Source organism: Columba livia, chromosome 1 (assembly GCF_036013475.1).
Source record: "Columba livia isolate bColLiv1 breed racing homer chromosome 1, bColLiv1.pat.W.v2, whole genome shotgun sequence".
Lineage (NCBI taxonomy): Eukaryota > Metazoa > Chordata > Aves > Columbiformes > Columbidae > Columba > Columba livia.
This window is the reverse complement of record NC_088602.1, coordinates 56,990,647-57,010,218: the sequence shown is the minus strand read 5'-3', so window position 1 is coordinate 57,010,218 and position 19,572 is coordinate 56,990,647. Positions and strand designations below refer to the sequence as shown.

Here is a 19,572-nt window from a genome sequence, read left to right as displayed (position 1 = left end):
CTTGGTTTTCATGGTTCAAAACTCCTAATTAAAAAAAAATATATATATGTGGGAGCTCAAACTGCTATCAGTCTGAGAAGCACTTTATGGATGTCTTATAATAACGTCAGATTAACCTATAGCAAACTGACAAGGGCTATTTTTTAATTACACTTCATATCAGTACTACTATGTAATACCAAACAAGGTTTTACAAGCCTATTCAAAGTCTTGGAAATACTTTTATTTACTGCAATAAGCCTTCTAGACATGGAAGCAATAACTGAATATAGGTATCATTCTATGTGTCGGAGTACCTTACACTTGGAAGAAAGAAAATCAAAAGAAATCTTGTAAAGAATATTTTTTTCCTGTAGCTTCCCTCTCAGTAGGTCCTTTAGCACTGGTTTTTGGTTCCTCGTAAGAAGAGGATGTCCCAGCAGAAGAGAAACCAGCAATGATCTGATATTTAAAGGCAGAGAAGCCTGACCTTTTGATGATCCAAATTCAGCCAACAAGAAGCCAAGGAAAATGCATTTATAAACCAAGGACAATACGTAACATAAGGCAGAGGTTAATATAGGCGATGATGATCAGAGCCCTTTTGGGCCCTGGCAATACAGTGACTGCTGAGCCCTGTATTTCACTTCACCGTGACAGGGTCAGAACATGGTACCATTTCCTATGGGACAGAATATGAGACAGAATCAAATATTTTAGGAGACAAAAGAATCCTCCTGGAGGGCCTTCCCTATTTTGTCAGCAAGTCTGTCCTTTCCCACAAAAACAAAACACAGTCTGCAAGATATGCCTCCGTTTTGGATAATTATTTCTGACACGGTGAATCAGATGTAAGCGTGAGGCAAACGGGCCATCCCAACAGATTTTACTGCTAAATACTTGTCACAGGCTTGCATTCAACTCTTAAATTCAAGTCATGATTTCACGTTCAAAACATTAATGTTTGATATGCATCAACCTGTTATACGTCTCTACCATTACATCTATCTACCTGTCCTCTGAAATTACGATATGTACTTAAGTCATATCTCTGCCAGGTACAGAGTTTACAAAATTAATACCATTAAAAATTAGTTAATTACCAGCAAGTTGTCTCTTTTCTCCATAATACTCTCCTAGAAGCTAGCAATATGGATGTCCCTTCCCCACTGGCATTTTGCTCACAACACAGCCAATACAATCAACATAAAACCTCGTTTCATAAAGCAGCTGTAAAAGGAGAGCTACAATGGAAAGCCTTAAACGACCTGTGGTACTGTTTCATTAGCATCTGAGCTATAATATAAAGCAACAATCTATTTCCAAATCACAGTGTTTTTAATAAAGTTATAAAGTTAAATAGAGAAATAAAACTCTGAGCTTTATGAAACCCCCAAAAGGCAATGAAACTCTCAAAACAGTGACGAATCTTTCTAGAAGCAAGCAAATCCTCATCCAGTAGAGTTTACAGTTGACTTCTGGTAATACATATGTTTTACAACTTACCAGTATCTATACCTGGTGCTTCTCATTTTGTTGCCATTTTGCAGCAGAAGATTCCCTACAACCCCAAATAGTGCCACAGCACACACAGCCAGCCTGTCACTCAAATTTTGAAGACAACATGAGTCAAAAAGGTCCCACAGAGAATTTAAAACAGGGAGAAGCAGAATCGGTGGTTTCTAGTTTCCAGCTGCAAATAAAATTTTCTGGGAAAATTTACTTTAAAGCAGCCCTAAATGAAAATCTATATAATTAAGGAAAAGACCATTGCTTCAAACAGATTGACTGTCTTCAACAAATTTCTCTCTTTCTAGCTACTCAGATATGCTATATTTCCTAATTATCACCTTTTAAGGGCCATCTGGGCCCCATTCCTCACCATCAGGGGGCAATTCCATTTGCATTGTTCATAGGCTTAGTCATGATCAAGTAGTCTGGTGGTAAAGTTCATTAGAAATTAGAAGAAAAGCATTAAACCTCTCATAGTAAACCAAGTAGCTGATACCTACATACCCACAGGAGAGATAAGCATTTAATGCATATTCTCACACGACTTAACAAGTCTTCAATGAGCATTTTTTTACAAACTGTTTAAAGAATCATTTAGATCGGTCCCTGACCAGGTCTGTAATGAAAATTTGATTCAGTCTCTGCACACTTCAAAATATTTCTCAATTAAAGAGAAATAAATAATGAAAACGTAATCAAATAAATGAAATCATAACCTATTTACATCTGTAAACCCGAAAAGTCTAATAAAACTAATGTAATGATATTATTATTTCTTCTGTTATTCAGACATGTTTGCTATGCAAATCAAGGGCAAGAATTTTCTAGTAATTGAATTAAATACACAAATACAGATGCACACGCATACGCTGTGCTGTTAAAAATTACAGAAATGTAATTTTGGATTAACCACATGGGAAAAGTTACTCTCTATTGTCATATAGCAATAAATACCACTATACACTTCCCACCAGGTCAGTATAAACATGCACGGGGTAACAGAGAAGGAAAACTGAGCAAGTGGGACTGGATCCTATAGTACACGTCAGTATTTCATAAATATGGCCTTCTCAAAAGGTTTGGAAATGGTACTTATATATATAAATATAAAGTTATATATAATATATATATAAAAAAATCAATGCAGCTCGGGAAATCTAATTAATATAAATTTTGGACACAAGGAAGTCAGCACTATGACTTTCAAGTGCAGTGTACTGTTACAAAACAGAAGTGCAGCAAAACTCTTTGATAAGGATTTTTAATCTTTGCAGTCTCTGTGTTGGGTCATTTTATAAGATGAAGCCTGTAGTTTCTGGGAGCTATCTGCCCATATTAAAGATGAATTACCATTACTCTTCTCTGAAAACCCTGCGTAGTGCTTGAGCTCCTGGCAAACTGTGCTGAGATGCACACAATAAAAATTTGGGGATTAAGGATAGATTAGACCATGGATACTACCTGCTATCTTTCCATGTTATTTAATTCTGGAAATTGCTCAGTCAGCTTGAGAAAAACTGAAATGATTGTGCTAATGATGAAACACTTGATGCTATATAATGTGATGCGCTGTAACATGAACACTATAAAAACACTTTCATAGCTGCAAAGAAGTTGCAGCATTATTGAGGTAATGTGATGCATTATGCGCATTTCACAATTTTTGGTTGAAAATGTAAATGTCAGAATATCATCGCCCATATCAAGAAACTATAGTCAGATATTAATGGCTGGATTTGTCTTTTGAGTATTGTAGGCTTCTTAACACATCACATCAGTTAGAGATGAACTCAGGCCCCCAAATTCTGGAGTAATTGATTTTGATTCTTCAGTGCTGCCTTTGAGACAGATAGAATAGCTGTAAGTTTATTTCCTCGACAACCTTGTGTGACAAGACTCTTCTTCAGGTATCCTACCCATCTCTTGCAACTTGGAGGACCCCTGTCAGAAGCCCAATCTGTGAGCTAATATTGCATCGAGGAGCAGGTCCCAGCCAGCAGCACCGGTAGACAGCTCTGGCCCTTGCTCGGGAGGGAACAGCAGGCCCAGGTAGGTTTGCCATTAGAAGACTGTCCAGATTGTCAGATGGCTACTAGACATCATTGGGAAATGCAACATTTGGAAGCTTTAAATCCTCCTTTCTGATTTTAGACAAGATGAATATAACAGCTGACCTCTCATCCTACATTGGTGTAAATTAAACTTCATAGACGCTTAGCAACTTGATTGTGTTGTGACTTTTTCAGACGATGTTTTGGCTTAGGGCAGAAGGATGCAAAAGAGATGTGCTGGTTCCAAAGGTGCTTCAAACTGGACAAAGGCCAGCATGGGCAAAGCCCAAGTTTGAGGAGATGAATGGAGCTCTGATTGCCAGCTCCTCTCAATGCTTGCTCTTCTTGCGAAGTAGTGGACAAAGATGACTCAGAATTGAGTTTTGTTTAAAGATTGTGATGGTCTCATTTCTCAAGCATCATTAGTGTATTGTTAATTACTTCTAACAGGTCCCTGGTGTATGACAACCCTCCAGATTTCTGCACACAGCTCCAGAGCCAAAAAGACATAAGCATGGTCTTTTTTGCTTGGAAAAGGGCAGTTATGTTTTATAATTTAGGACCAAGCCTCTATGTAATTCTATCTCAGAACATGATTGAACACAGATAGCATTGCATTTTCTCCTTCCTCCATATCACAAAGCAGGCTTCCCACACTCTTTCAGAAAACCTGATACAGAAACTAATCTGTCATTCAAAAAGAAATTCATTAGCTGTCTGCAGAAGACACTGTCTTTTCACATTCCAGGCTGCTTATTTGGTGTAAATTTGGCTGGACCAGAGGTTTTCTGTAAAAACCAGCTGCTCTCAGTCAGACAGACACTATAGCTAGAAAGTACCAAGAGCAACAAATCCAGAAGAGATGAAAGGCAGCTAATGAGGATGACCAACACCTCTGATTTTATGGGTTGCCTTCGCTAGAGAAGATGTAGGACGGATTATCATGGTCAACACAAAAGAATAGATATAGGTTTTGTACGGGGTAAAACTCATTGGGAGTATAATCAGAAGCTCATATAAAATACTATATATGGAGATCTTTGACAGACAAACAAAAAAATCTTACTGCCATGGGCTGAAAGTAAAAGCATGCTGCTGGAAGCTGGTGTTGATGCTTGATTTAGATGTGGTGACAGATTCCTTTTAAGACCTATCCAGCACAAACCCTAAATACAAATGACTGGAGTTCCCATTGAAAGTCTTGCCTTCCTGGTCCATAGGGGAGACACCATCAAATCAAAACATTTTGCCCCCTTGGAGGTTCCCACAAACCTGGTATTAAAAAATTAAGAAAGCACAAAAAAAAAACCCCAAAACCCCAATCCCTCTGGCTTTGCTGAAGTTCAAAGACCGAATGCCCATTCGGTAGCTACATTTGCCAAATGTAGAGGTACTTCAAATGGAAAGAAACTGTATGAATTAGATCGGGCTTCTCTTCTGGAAGGCTGCTTTGCCAGTCAGTGCCTCTGGGAAGCACCGGCTCCTCTTCCTCCATGGACGGGAACATGGCAGAGCTGAGAAACCCCCATCGCTTGCCAGCGCCGTGGGGCACCGAGGGCTGGTTTTGGCCCTGGGCTGAGGGTACGCAGAGGTATTTTCAGGCACCTCGAACAACTGCTTCCAGTACAACTAGCACACAGGTGACCAGCTCGGAATTTGCAAAAGAGATTTTGCCATTTTACATTAAAAATGTATATGTAAGCCGTCAGCTTTTCCCAACAGCTGTGCCTCTTACTAGAATAGCCCACACCTGCTTTTGAATATTCCTTCATTATTTTCACTGAACAGTAAAACGCCAGTAAAAATACAAGCTTTGAGTGGATCTATAAAGCTGGAAAATGCAGTAAAATGTCACTGCCATATCACAGAATTGCTTTACTACTTAACACTGCACAAGGAGCATGTTTTCATAGTTGTGTTGAGTTTTAGCTACCTGGCTCCTACTGACTTTAATGGGAATCACACAGCTAAAACTCCATGCACCACTTTGATACTTCAAAGTAATTTTTCAGTCCCCTGGAGAAGGTCATACAAATATTAAAAACTAAAGCATTCTCCAAGGATCTCAGATTAAAGACTTGCATCAGACTTTATAAAAGTGATTGGTCAAATATATAATGTACTCTTTATGTTCTAGCTCCTGGTTTGTTTTCTTTAGAAAGAACCTTTGTGATGCTTTTCACAAAAGGCAATATAAAGCGTAAAGAACCGTACAGCAAGGCATAACAGGAACAAGAAGACATATAGAAGACTTACTGGATACATTTTTATAGTGGTAAAGAATTAGATTTTTTAATATTATGAGCAAATTCAGGACAATTCTTAATTAAGACATTGTCACAACCATTTGATTGCAAACAATACTGTAACACAAATACTTCTATTCCCTTTGACCTGTTCCCTGTCCTCTTTTGTCCCCATAACGTACAACTTGGCCATAAAATTCCGTGTTCATACTACTTCCCTAAAGCGGGTTGACATCACCTTTCTTTCAGACTCAAGCACGCACATCTTCTCCTCTGTAGTCGGTTACGAGAAACCAGCAACCCTCTTGCTGTTCAGGGCTCTGACATCTTCATAACCCCATCAGCCTTGCCACACTGAAGGCAAATCATTTCTACACTATCTGCTGTACAGACAGGCAGCAAGTAGAAGAGTTAAAAAGTATGATAGAGTAAACACAAATGCAGGAAATTTGTATTAGATTTCTCTTCAGGTTATTGAGGGCCCAAGCAGCAACCAAGGTCATAAATATTGTTCATTTGGTGGTGTTACAAAAAAAAAGGTATTTATATGTAAAATAATCTAGTAATATAATAACCCCCCAAAAAAATACAGTGCTTAACAGAATGTGAACAGCGTAGCCTTGCCTGCACAAGGACACTTTATACCGAACTAGACATCTTTATACTGAACTAGACATCTCATGTTTAAATGTTAAATCTGCAAAAGCAAAATTAGAAAAGAACACAAATGCACCTTAAAAATATACACAACATTTTAAGCTTGCAGCAAGCACCTACCATACAGTGATGAAATACCTTCAGTCTTCTACCTGGAAGCAAACTGAGAAGCTCACTAGCCACACCAGTTCTACCAAAATATGACATCCTGCATAAAAGCACTGTCAAGGCACATGGAACAAAACCATATTTGTTACCAGATAATCCCAGATATAATCTCCAAAAGAAGCGTGAATTAAAAGAAATATGAGCATGTGTAAATACAGACACACTTAAAAGTGGCCAGCCATACCCCTCTAACACCTCCAAACTATTACATACATACATTTAAGGAAAATAAGTATATTCATAGAGACAAAAGGTTTCTGTAAAACTGGAATTTTTACTTGCATTTCCATCACTCCTACATACAGTTGTCAAGTTACAGGCCAATTAAGTGGAAATAACCTTCCACTAAAATCTTGAGCACAAACGAAAACATGGGGATGATGCGAAGCAAGTGTTACCATCTTAGCCAATTTGTATGAAAAATGACTGTGGCAATATCATCGCACTATAGGTATCCTAAAACAAAGCAGGTCGTGGTTTGCTTTTTTTTGTGGCAGGAAAGGCAAATTGATGCATAATTAACAATTGGCCAATGCAAATTCTTTTACATCTTTTAATTGGTGTTAATTAGATTAGAAGTAAATTTTCTTTTATCTCACCATTCTAATGCGAACTAATCTTCTCAGCAGCATGTCAAAGTTTCCCTTTTAATTAAACTTTTCAGCTGCGAACTTCAGCAGTGCTCAGGCAGCAAAAGATGTAATTTAAGGCACATGAATTGTGCTGGGTTTTATGAATGGAACATCAAAAATTTAAAGCAATAATTAAAAAGGCTCTGTTGAAGGTCAGTAATCTGAATTCTATGGGGGGAACGGTGAGTTTTTAAAGCTGCTCTGAGAATGTGACAGCAGCACTCTCCAGCCACCGCTTCCATATCCAAATCCATCTTTTACAAAGGAAAACTACCCCAAATGTAAAACATCTTCTGTGAATTAACCTCCTGCTTTCATACTGCTTCCCTCAAAATATTGCAGCTCCTCTAAAATTGTTAACGTGCAGAATAAACCACAAAATACATTTAATATCTTTTATGGGAAGTTGACCTGAAATAAAATTTTATGTAGTTAAAAGACTTTTGATAGTTCTTTGTCCAACGTTTTTCTCTCTCTATGGGGCAACAGTGATTGAAACCTGATGTCTGCTGCACAAAAAGGCCATAAAATGTTTTTACGCAGAAGTAAAACAGTAGCCATTAAGTTTTGCTATGATGTTGGAGTAGATATGCAGCATGAAAACATGATAAAAGAGCCATAAACTGATTGTGATCAAATGCAATTACAATGACCTCTCTCCAATGAATGACATGTACTAACTGCAGTTACAGTTCCTTGCAAAATTACTTTGGGCAAAGGACCAAGAGAACACTATATCCCCTTTACGAACGGCAGCTTGCCAGGGAAATCGCAAACACACCAGCTTTAATATCTATGGCCAAAAAACACTTGGAAACTCATTAGGAAGAGGTTAAAAAGACTGACTTGTGAAAGACAGCTTTTTTGTGATTTGAGCAGCATCCCAAAGAGTCCAGCACTTGGGGTGTCAGGAAGAAGTGCTCCCAAAGGGAAAGAAAGGCCCTGGTGAGGGTGGTTACCCTTTTCTCCTCACCACGTTTTGACCTCATGATAAAGGTACGCTGCAGAAAAATAGCAACTCGTTTTACAGTCTTTCGTATTAAAGTTCTATATCCTGCGTGACAGAGGACAGGTGAAGACGGGAACTAACACCTCAGATTTTGCTCGGAAGAAAGACCTTCAGCACTGGAAACAATTTAGATAAAAGCTGATAGATTTGCAATCAGACGAAGTGTGCTCCTTTTTAAAGGGGGATAGGAACTGGAATCTTGGGAGTTGCATCCTTTTGATTGTGTTTCGGGTTTTTCATTAGATAACCTGGTTTAACTTTTACTTATCAAAAGGATTTCTATATTCTGAGTAGTCATATCAGACCCCTGGATTTCCCAAGGGGTAGACTCCAAAGAGAAGATACCCTCAGGCATTTGAAGTATCAAAAGGTGGTGAGCAGCGCCAGGTCATTCTCTGGCTAACAAGATTTAAGGAAGATGGCACAAAGATACTCCAAGTAATTTCTGTGCCAAAACCAAACATACAATGATAAAGTGTCAACAGCAGTCATTTCCTCCTGGTTGAAACTGCCCTGAGGTAGTGCAAACCTGGTAGCGTCACTTTCTATCTCTACCTGGAAATAGAGAAAGTTGGAATCAGGAACCTCCTGTGGAATCTAAGGTATTCTGCTTTATATAGGAAAGATACAACAGAGTTGAAGCTACAGACGTAAATTTCCCTGTATATTTATTTATGAAAGAAGAACAAAAAACCCCACCAAACTTGGACTTTTGTTGTCTAAGAAACTCTGGTTATTACATTTTAGGGGCACCTAGGAGGTGCGGATGCTTAGTACAGTCATTAATGGGCTACCAAAACATAGGTATTATTATATGCAGGAGCATGCTGAGGAAAGACCACGACCTCCATAGTGAAGAAATCAACTCCCACCACACCACCGAGATTCACTTTAATGGAAAGTTATGATGCTCGTTATTAACAGCTTATAGAGTTGCTACCAGGCTGAATTATTTATCAAAGAAATACTAGCTAGGATTATTCTAATTTAATACTAACAATGTACATTGCCTATTTTTTTTATAGTGGGGCTCAGGCTAAGGGCTTATCCGTTCTTTTTATATAAACTTCAGATTTATAACTTACATAAAAATTAACTGAACACTGCAACGCTACACAAGGCGTCATCGTACCCACCTCTCAAGTAGAGTACAAACCAGAAAAGACAGAAAAAACCCTTCCCAACTATAGCACTCTTATCCTGTCTGAAAAATGTCATGCTAGATACAAATATCAGCAGTCAGGGAGCGATGAAGCACACAGTAACCAGAACTCCATGCCCCAGAGAGCAAATAAATCCCTCCTCCTAAAAAACAGAGCCCGCTCAGCCTTCTCCTGCCTTATTAAATCACAAACCAAACACAAATGTCGAAGCACTGCCACAACTTCACAGAATTACTGTAAGGCTGCCTAGACTGTTGTAAGCTGAGAGGACAATCTGGATGTGAAGGAGCTGATGTTCACTGGGATGCAGCACTGGGCATCGGTGCTGATGCAACTCCCTCCTCAGAAGAGCATTTGTTTTTTTCAGTCCTGTATATTAGCTGTCTCATATTAATTATTAATTTTGCGACAGTGATCACCAGTCAGTAATTACTAACAGCAACTAAATTCAATTGAAATTTAACAAGGGAAATGTGTGTACCAAGATGTAGTATTCTCAGAGTAAAAGACTTCTACAGCGGTACGTTAAAGAATTGAAACTATAGTATATTCCAAAATTTCATTCAGACTGATTATACACTCACACACGTACATTTATCAATATGGATATAACACAATCATTTTATTATAGATGCAAATTCACTTTATACCTGTGTTTGTCTAAACTCAGCTTATAAATATTTATATATATATATATGTATATATAAGCACAATTTCTAAGCTTGTGCTGTGGTGCAGCTAGTGGGATGCTTATTTTCAAGTCAACAATAAAATGTAGCTAAATCACCACTGTAGAAGTCACTCCTTCCAGCATTACACTTTGGCTATTCGAGTCGATGAATAGCACATTTTCATTTTAGTAGAAGGTACTCCTGAAAACCTTATAGCATACATTTGGCCAGGGGTGTCTAATTATCTGATTACTTCTTACTTATCTGATTCCATGCAGATTCCAGGAAAGCAGAAGGAAAAAAAAACCCCTCATTTTGCTTTTCTAGGAGTAAATTTTCCTTTAGATTATGTTAATATGGTGAGGAATAACTCTTCCTTGAGGTTTTTAAGAAGAACCAAAATTCACCACTGCTGAACTTCTGCTCCTTGGATAAGTGCAAATGGGTCTTGGGTTTTTCATTTCCCATGAACTTGTCCTCTTGCAGCAGTGTGCATGGTGGGTGAGATGAAACAGCGATGCCAACAAGTAAGACTACAAGTGTCCCCCAGTGATGGAAAGAGTTAGACATTTGCTTTGCTGGTGTTTAACTTAGCACAAGCACTACAATTCCGCAGCAAAGGGGAAGGAAGCCCTAGAAACTCCAGATGGCTCCCAGCACAACAGAGGAAGCTCCCACTCCTCTGGGTTTGTCGAGAGCCACAGTTCCACTTGCGCCAAACCTATGTGACCCAACAAACAATACGCAGTAGCATCCAACAATAACCTTCATGTGGTTGTCTAACAGTGCTTGGTCAAAGGGAACAGCAGCAGCAGTTCAAGGATTTTGACGGGTTGTATTGATATCTTCAGCAAAGCTGGAGCTAGAGCTGCACGGACCAAGCAGCATCACTTCTTCCCTCATTTCCAAAAATCGAGGAGTTGGTAGCAGCCTGCCACAAATACATTAATTAATGCCAGTGTTGGACTTGAAAATAATATATAAACTCAGAAGAATGACCACTGTAAAATAAAAATTGAGGAGAGGCCACCGGAGAAACATCCGACTATGAAGAATTATGGTAATTTGATAATTTCATTCCTGAAATCTCTGGAACAAGCTTTGCTTCTTGAAGAAAATCCTTCAGCTGTCTTTCACTAAATACTTGGCCATTATAATCTTGGCCACGTCACTAGTGTCTGGATGCAAAATCCTGAAAAGATAATGTTGGTATTTGTCAGGCATAAAGAAAAAATCCCTTTTGATGGGAAATGGAAGATTTGGTGAAAGTGAAGCTTATATGGCAGTAGTAAAAAATCCCGCATGGAAGCTGTAACGTATCGCTGTGCACCAAAATTGTGTGTTTTACTTATGGAAACGTTTTGTTAAGCCACTGCTGTGGGAGTGTTGGCAGTTCCACACTGCTACCCCCGTTTCCCTGAAAATAAGACCTATCCTGAAAATAAGCTCTAGCATGACTTTTCAGGATTTTTGAGGATGCTTGAAATATAAGCCCTATTCCAAAAATAAGCCCTGGTTACAGTTCATTTAAAAAGTCAATTTAAATAGTGTCCAGGCAGCTATACATGTAAAAAAATAAGAGGTTTTGGAGCAAAAATTAATAAAAGTCCCTTTCTTATTTGTTGGGAAACGGGGGTACCTCCAGCACAAGGTATCTGCTGGTGAGTCTCTTGCCACACACTCAGCCCTCACCAAACTACCTACTCCGAAACAAAATGATCTTTGGCACACACGAGTAAATTGCTGCAGCACAGACATATCTGGACAGTAATTAATCACTTTGAATGCTCAATGTGTTTGGATATAAAATTAAGAAAGTCAGGTTGTTAAAAAATGACAGATTTAAGCGCCATCTGGGCTCTGTGGCCGCAGTGGCGCGAATTCCAAAGGAAGGCTTAACAGTGCATGATCCGAGAATCCCATCTGTCTCAGCTGAAACGAAACAAATAAATAAATAAACCGGCAGCCTCATTTACAAGGTTTTCCCAAGTTTCCCAATTTAAAAATCAGCTTGTGATAGGAAAGCATATAGAATTAAAGGCACTATCTCTTCGAAGTGCATCTTGTTCCTGATACATAAATAATTACTGTATTATACCTCCATAGAAAAATATCTTTATAGGTATACCTATATAGATCAAACACTTTGAGATGGCATTTCCTAGTCTGAGTATGTGTTCATAAAAATTCAGTGCTAGTAAAGAATCGATGCGATATGACTCTTCAGTTGATTTGGGGAAGCCAGAGTCCCTTTCTGGAACCCACAGCCTCCCTTGGCTTGTTCCCCAAGCCACCGATCACTGGCACCTGCCCTGCGGCAGCTCTACCTGGGGATGAAATGCTTCCTCCTCACCTTCCAACACACCTCCCTCGGGCCACCTCGCTGCACCTCCCTCCGAGGGCAGAAGCCACTCAAACTAAAGTCACCTGTAACTAGTTAACCTGCAGGATGTCTTCAATAAAACTTGCCTGGCATGGCAAAGGTAAATAAATAAATCGTCCAAAACAGATGAACACAGAATATTAGCCTCAGAATAACTTAGCCAGGTGGGTTTTAAGTTTAGGGGTGGACCACAGGAATACCCAGGTGAGGTGCCTAGGGGTTTTTAAGCGTGGTCCAAGTGTCTCCCTCCACCTGGCTAAACATCAGGTGGGCAGCACCCCACATGCACAGACAACGTCTGGTTCTCAACCATCTTTGTGCCCCACCACTCAGGATGGTGCTTTCAGGGTCAAAGCACTTCTTTTTGCTCTGCAGGAAAGATGGGACTTGCCATCCTCAGCAAATTCTACCCTTGGCACATCCCCTGCCCAGCCTGTATGCAGCTCACCTGAAGGAACAGAAACCCCAAAACTGGCACCTGTCAAAGTCACACACTCTCTCCTCCTGCCCGAAAAGCCACAAAGTCACTTTTACTGCAGATGAGGGCAATGGAAAGATTGCCATGGATATCTGTGGGCCTCCTCCAAGATCTTGAGGGGTCTGAATCTGCCCCATCCTCTGATCCAGCCAACAAGTGACCACCACCTCTCTCGCATAGCCACTTTTCATTAAAACTGAGTCCTCCTTCCCATCCTGCCTACCTCCAACAGCTGGAAGAAGCTCCCCAGACATGTCAGCAGGAAATATGTCCAAAAAGTACAAGTTACTAGTGTTAGGCTTAAATAAAATATAGTATAACACTGTGTAATATCATAGCTTCCTTCAAATAGAGATGTTTGTCTCAAGGCCTAATCCTGGAAAGATTGTTTGCAGTATTTTGATTTCACCTTCAATAGATTTTTTTTGCATTTGTAATATGGAATATGTGGGTGCCTTTTTCTGGATTCATAATGTAACGCTCCTTTGGCTCTGCTTTTATGCTGCAATTTCTGCTGATGGTCCAATGTACATTTTTGTAGGATTGTTTGGACCCGAACGGATGAGCAAATAGGCAAGATATTTTCTCCCTTAAAACTGCTTTTAAATCAGTGGTACTAAGCTTGCTTATTCTTTACTTTTTAAAAAAATGTGTTGCGTAGTTTGTGAAGCTCTCCTTTCAGAAAACTCATGCAAATCCTGTGGGCATTACTGAGATCTGACCAAGAAGATGAAACATACGATGAACTTCCCCATAGCTCCACATACAAAACTACCAGGTGTTAAAAGTAAACAGCCGGCACTATTTTCCACCAAATATAAATATTTTATAGGAACTTGCTACAAATTATAAAGCTTAGAAATAAAAAAGGGCAAAATGCAATTATTCTTAAATCTTCTTTTGGTAGATGTATAGCAGGAACATGAACTCTGCATAATCACAGAAATGAAAGCACAGGTCAAGGGGTCTGAAAAAACAGCACACAAGAGCAAGCCTCTGTAAAACAAAATCATGTCAAGGCCCAAAGCCGGCAAGCAGCCGTCGCTCCGCCAAAATTGCTCCACAGGAAGGTCTCAGCACATCCGATGATTTGGCTCTGGGGTCCCGTAAACATAAGCCATCGAGTACTGCCCTGCTACTCTGTGCTCCTCAGACACCACACACAGGCTCCTCCATTGCCATCGATCTGCTACTAAAATCATAGAGTCATCGAATCATTTCAGTTGGAGGAGACCCTCAAGATCATAGAGTCCAATCATAACCTAACTCTGGCACTAAACCATGTCCTAAGAACCTCATCTAAACACCTTTTAAATACCTCCAGGGATGGTGACTCCACCACTTCCCTAGGCAGCCTGTTCCAATGCCTGACAACCCTTTCTGTGAAGAAATTTTTCCTAATATCCAATCTCAACCTTCCCTGGTGCAACTTGAGGCCATTTCCTCTTGTCCTGTCACTTGCTACTTGGGAGAAGAGACCAACCCCCTCCATGCTACAACCTCCTTTCAGGTAGTTGCAGACAGCGATAAGGTCTCCCCTCAGCCTCCTTTTTTTCAGGCTAAACAGCCCCAGTTCCCTCAGCTGCTCCTCATAAGGCTTGTATAAACAAGATTTAAAGGAATAATAACAGAAGCACTGTGTATATAATTGATGGGTGGGCTATATCCCAGGTGATGCGGATTGCTGATGGCAAGCGCAGCACTGAGGTTTGGAGGGTGACCAGCAGAACTCACCTTGGCATCCCTGCACACCCTTCCTGGGAAGACTGCTTATCTGGGGCACTTTGAGATGCCCTGTTTCTGGGAGATGACAACAAATGCAAAGTATGGACATAACTGTTGTAATCCACGTTTGCCACCAACAATAACAACAAAAATTTCTCAGCAAACACTACATCTGTTTCAGAATTTCCTAGGAGTCAGACAAAAGATGTGTTTGTTGCCTCAGCAGATGTTGCACAAAAATGAACACCCTTCCCCAAAATGGGCTTTTTTTCTCTGTAAATAAATTAGCACCTGCTTACAAATTTTTCTTTGTTCATCAGTTTCATGAGGTTTAAAATTAGATTAAAATATATATTTTTGTCTGTGGAATTTCTAACTGATATAAAACCTTTGTAGTGTAAAAACAGGCACAGAGCATTTAAAATAAGCTGACTTGCTAGAAAATGTCTGGCTAGCCTACTAGATATAATATACTCACAACACAGTAAAGTGAGCTATACTATAAATAACATATTTTTGATCCCTCTATAATTTAATCTTTATCAACCCGGTTCTTTCATTAAGACTAGACACTGATTCCTAGATGTGTAACACGGTCACAAGTTTTGGCACCAGTTAGGTAAGAAAATAATAAACTGAGCTTAATCCTCATCACCACACACCTTCGTGGGGACACGATCCTCAGAAAGGGGAAACATTTCCATGCTGTGGCAAGGGCAAGCCGTGCTCGGTGTGCTGCAGCTGAGTCAGACAGCTGATGGGCTACCCATCACTTTGCATTGCGTTTGATATCACCTTCTCTACTCACACAACAGCTGTGTAAACTGAAGGGATGGAAGAGCACGAGGAAAACGGGCGAAGAGCGTAGCCCAGCTTGGCCAAATTATGTCAGAGAGGGCACAGCACATGGGGCTGCCAGAGATAAAACATTTGCTCTGGATGGCAGCCTTCGGACGAGGAGAATGCCCGTTTTTGAGCATCCCCACGGGCAGGCACATCTCTGGTGGTGCTTTCCCTGTCTGGATGGTGGCTGTGGGGCCAGGGAGCCGGAGCGGGGTGGGATGGGGGGCAACATGTGGGGCCAGCTGGGAGGACGTGGCGCCTGCACCCAGCAACAGAAGGGACAGGGTTTGTCTATTTGGGGCTTGCAACTGTTTTGGGCATATTGCAACCTGCCTGTGTCTTGCAGGTTTTCAGCCGATAAAAGGGCTTGGAATGTGTGTTTGCTTGGTAGTGCTATGCACTTTGGGGAGGAATGGTAAATTCTTGGAGACTGTTGGATGAAAGGAATGAAAATAGAATTACCATAAAGCAAAACATGTAAGCATTTTCCTTATGGGGAATGCCTCTCGTTTTCCATAAATTGTCTATGCAAATTAACCAGGGGAGATTCTAGCCACATTAAAAAAGATTAGATCTCATTAAACATTCGTTATACATTTAGCACTAAAACTGCCTGGCTGGTGTTTCTAAGGAGTTCAGCTGCAAGAAGTAAACTTAGGGGAGTAAAAGGTAAAAGTCTCTCCTTAGCATAGAACCCAAAGTATGGTGAAATTCAGTTAAACAGCAGCGTGTTGGTGCAAATTTCCACTCTCAGAGGCAAATCATTTCTGAAATACCCCACACTTGCTGCAGTTACCCGGCTGATGTTGGGTGCCTAAGACCAGGCACGGCACCATTTCGGTGATGAACCTTTACAGAAGTGGCAAAGCCACCGAAGGTCTATGAAGATTAATAGAAATCTGAACCGCGCTACATCTTAAATAAACAAAAGCTTTTGTAGCCGCGCTGAAAGGCCCATAAAAGTAAACTACAACCTCGGCAAAGCCTTTTAAACTGACAAAACAGCACGGCAGAGGTCAGGGAGGCAGGCGGGTCAGCAAAGCCCCCGCCTGCAGGTTTGGGGGTCGCTCCCTCTCCCCGTTCGTGCGGGGCCTCGCTGGGGCTGAGGAGGAACCCCAGCGCCGGAGCAGGAACACTTGAACTGCCCTTCTGCCTCAACAAAACTTTAGTTTGGTGATTGGGCACGAAACAAAAGAAAGACAGCGGGACGCGATTTATAAGGGGGCAGGGTAGGCTGACATGCTATTGTACTCCAGAGGTATCCACAAGCTGTTAATTCCATTTTAACATTGTTAATAAGACTGTTAACACATCTGACTTTGTTTAGAGACTTTGAAAACGCCAACAAACTAAAGAAAAAAACAAACAAACAAAACACAACTCAAACTCCCCTCTCGTCAGAAGTAAAATATGAACTTTTCAAATAGCATCAAATATCCAAACGTGACGCTTCCGCCTGTCCGAACCTGGCAGGGAGGAGGAGGGAGGCTCAGGGATGTCCATCCACGGACACTCCATCCTCTCGTTAGAATATTCAGCTAATCACATTTTCCAGGTTAAATTTAAGGGACTTGTTTCTAACACCGCGCTGTTTCGAGAAGGAGAGGGAGTGAACCTGGACTCCCCCCGCTCCGCACACACCTCCTCTCCCTCGCCCGCATTCGCACGCAGGCAAATGTGCAGATTTAATCAGTGTGGAATGTTTTAAATGAATAATTGGGTCTGACAGATTTATTGCAGTTAATTTTGCAATAGAATGGAAAAATGTTTGGATCTCAGCCTTTAAAGTATTAGGAAAACAATTAATCCATCACATAACGGAAATTCCTGTATTACACCCTCATGTCCAATTAAATAACGTCAAGTAATCTTACATTGTAAAATGCTGAAAATTGAAGCTTGCAACGCTGGGGAAATATGTTTTAATTTCTTCAGGAACCTCGAAACAAAAATCACATCAAATTAAAATCAGATGCTTCGATAAAAGACTTTTTGCTTTGTTTTATTTGGAGGAGCAGACTTTTTTTTAAGTAAAAAAAAAATCTAACAAAGAAAAAAATCAGCCTTACTCAAAAAGCATTCATCTTCCTTTTGCTCTCCAGCTTTTGCATCATGAACGCTATCTTAGCAAGGCAGTCTCAAAGCAAATAAAAAGCATTAGGATGAAGTGTGTGACTGCAGAAAGATCTTTAAAAGGAGATAACCAGCACTTTTTCTTTTTCAGCGGGCAGAGGGGCTGATCCCAGGCTACTTACTCAGGCACAACTCTCCGAGACTTCAAGCCATGTTTTGCTTGAATAACATCCCGTAGGATGGAGTCCCCCGTTTAGGAACAACTGACAACAAACTTCTGAGACTGAAAGTAAGCGGGATTCGTTTGTCTTTGTTTACAGCCCTGAGCTGCTAATGCTGTAAAATTGCTTAATGTCACACTCTATCTCCTTTTTATTAAAAGGTAAAAAACAAACAAAAAAAGCGCCTGCAAATCAAAGAACTTTTCCAGAATAACAAAAACACCGACTTACAAATGTCTTGCCTGCCCCTGAAATTTGAAACTTGGCAAATCCATCCCGTTCAGCTGCTGTACAAAAGGTCCCTGAAGCGTGTTACAGTAGGGACCCGCACGCTTCCCAAATACTTTGGCTGTTTCTAAACTGGGGAAGGGGGGGATGAGGCTGCGGTTTCAGGGCTCCCTCAAGTAGAGCGAAATGAAAGCGGAGGTGCAATTTTAATATTGGAGAGGTTCAAGAGGAGCACGTTTGGCTGTTTTTACGGGATTGCCGATGGTCATGCATCAGGCGAGGTGGGGAGCGTAGGGACAAAAAGGGATTAGAGCACGTGTCGCTGGAGACGGGCAGCAAAGAAAAAAAAAGTTGGAGGCACTGAATAAGGAGTAAATATAAAACATAAGGAAACATCCTTCTTCCAGTATGACAACGGCAAAAAAACAACAAACTGAAATCTCAGGTCGCATTTAAGGGCAATAAATATTGCAATGCCTTGCTGGCACCTTCGTTAAGGCACCGTCAGGATGGCTGGACAGATGAAAATGGGTTTTATTGTGCTGAATAAAAGAAGTATAAGACTTGGCCACCACCGTTCAATTTGTTTTTCCAAATACAAACACAGTACTTATTTTGCTCGTTTTCTTACAATCTTGACGTTCTGGATACGCACATTGCCACCCAACTATTTCTGTTGCCATAACAACATCAGAAATTTGGTCCTCGATATCCTTTTTAACAAAATAATTTTGGGACTCAGGAGCTTTCGAAGGTTGGACGGTTTCTCAATTTAGGCAGCTCACACCTTTCTCATAAGGAGCCTATTTGTTCCTGTTTCTCCAAAAAAATAAATAAATCCTAATTTGAAAATGATGTTTCCCCCAACACTCCTTCTTGACATTGGAAATAGGCCTGTTGCTATGAACAGCTTTTCTGGGGACTTGGGACAAGATTTTGAAGAAATAAGGCAACACAGAACAGCCAAGGGACCACGTCCTAAGGCTTACAAAAAGGAAACAACTATTGTACATGCAGGCCAGCACCTGAAATAACGGGCAAGCTTTCTCCACCTAGCCACATGTTTTAAGATCTATAAAAAAATATATACACAAACAAAAATTACCTAGAAAGTGTAATAACACTGTATTTTGCATCTGGTCACTTGGGAGATCCTCGCCCCCCCCCCAGGCAACAGGAGCTCTCTTCAGGAGCTGCCCCTTGGCATGGCTCATATTTTTTCTGCTTCCTCAGATCAGCTCAGAACGAGTAGAAGAAAAAAAAATAACAACAAACCCACCCCTGGCTTTTTACCATTAAATAAATTGGATTCCCAGCACAAACAGCAAAACAATGGCCAAGAGGATGTGACTAACAAACGCCGAGGGAAGAGTCAAGCTGCCCTTTCTTTGCATATGCAGCGAAACAGAAGTCACTGGGATTGGGGTTGTTCCTCCTCCCTTATTTAACATATCTGTGCATTTCAATAAATTGAGAGAAACAATGCCCGGCTTTCAAAAGTTGCAAATTACTGGGAATACATTTCAAAATGTG

The 19,572-nt window shown here is 40.5% G+C and overlaps 1 protein-coding gene across 5 annotated transcripts in view; it reads right to left on the bottom strand.

The window, feature by feature from the left end:
- CLYBL (citramalyl-CoA lyase) overlaps positions 1-19,572 on the bottom strand; it is a 179,703-nt gene that overhangs the window by 124,274 nt on the left and 35,857 nt on the right. Inside the window, exon 1 of one of the 5 annotated variants that reach the window (XM_021290551.2) lies at positions 1,486-1,793. The exons of the other annotated variants lie outside the window; for them this stretch is intronic. Coding sequence (XP_021146226.2) covers positions 1,486-1,511 — 26 coding nt within the window. The 5' untranslated portion in view covers positions 1,512-1,793. Of the gene's footprint in view, positions 1-1,485; positions 1,794-19,572 lie in introns of those variants that run through there. 5 annotated transcript variants of the gene reach the window in all.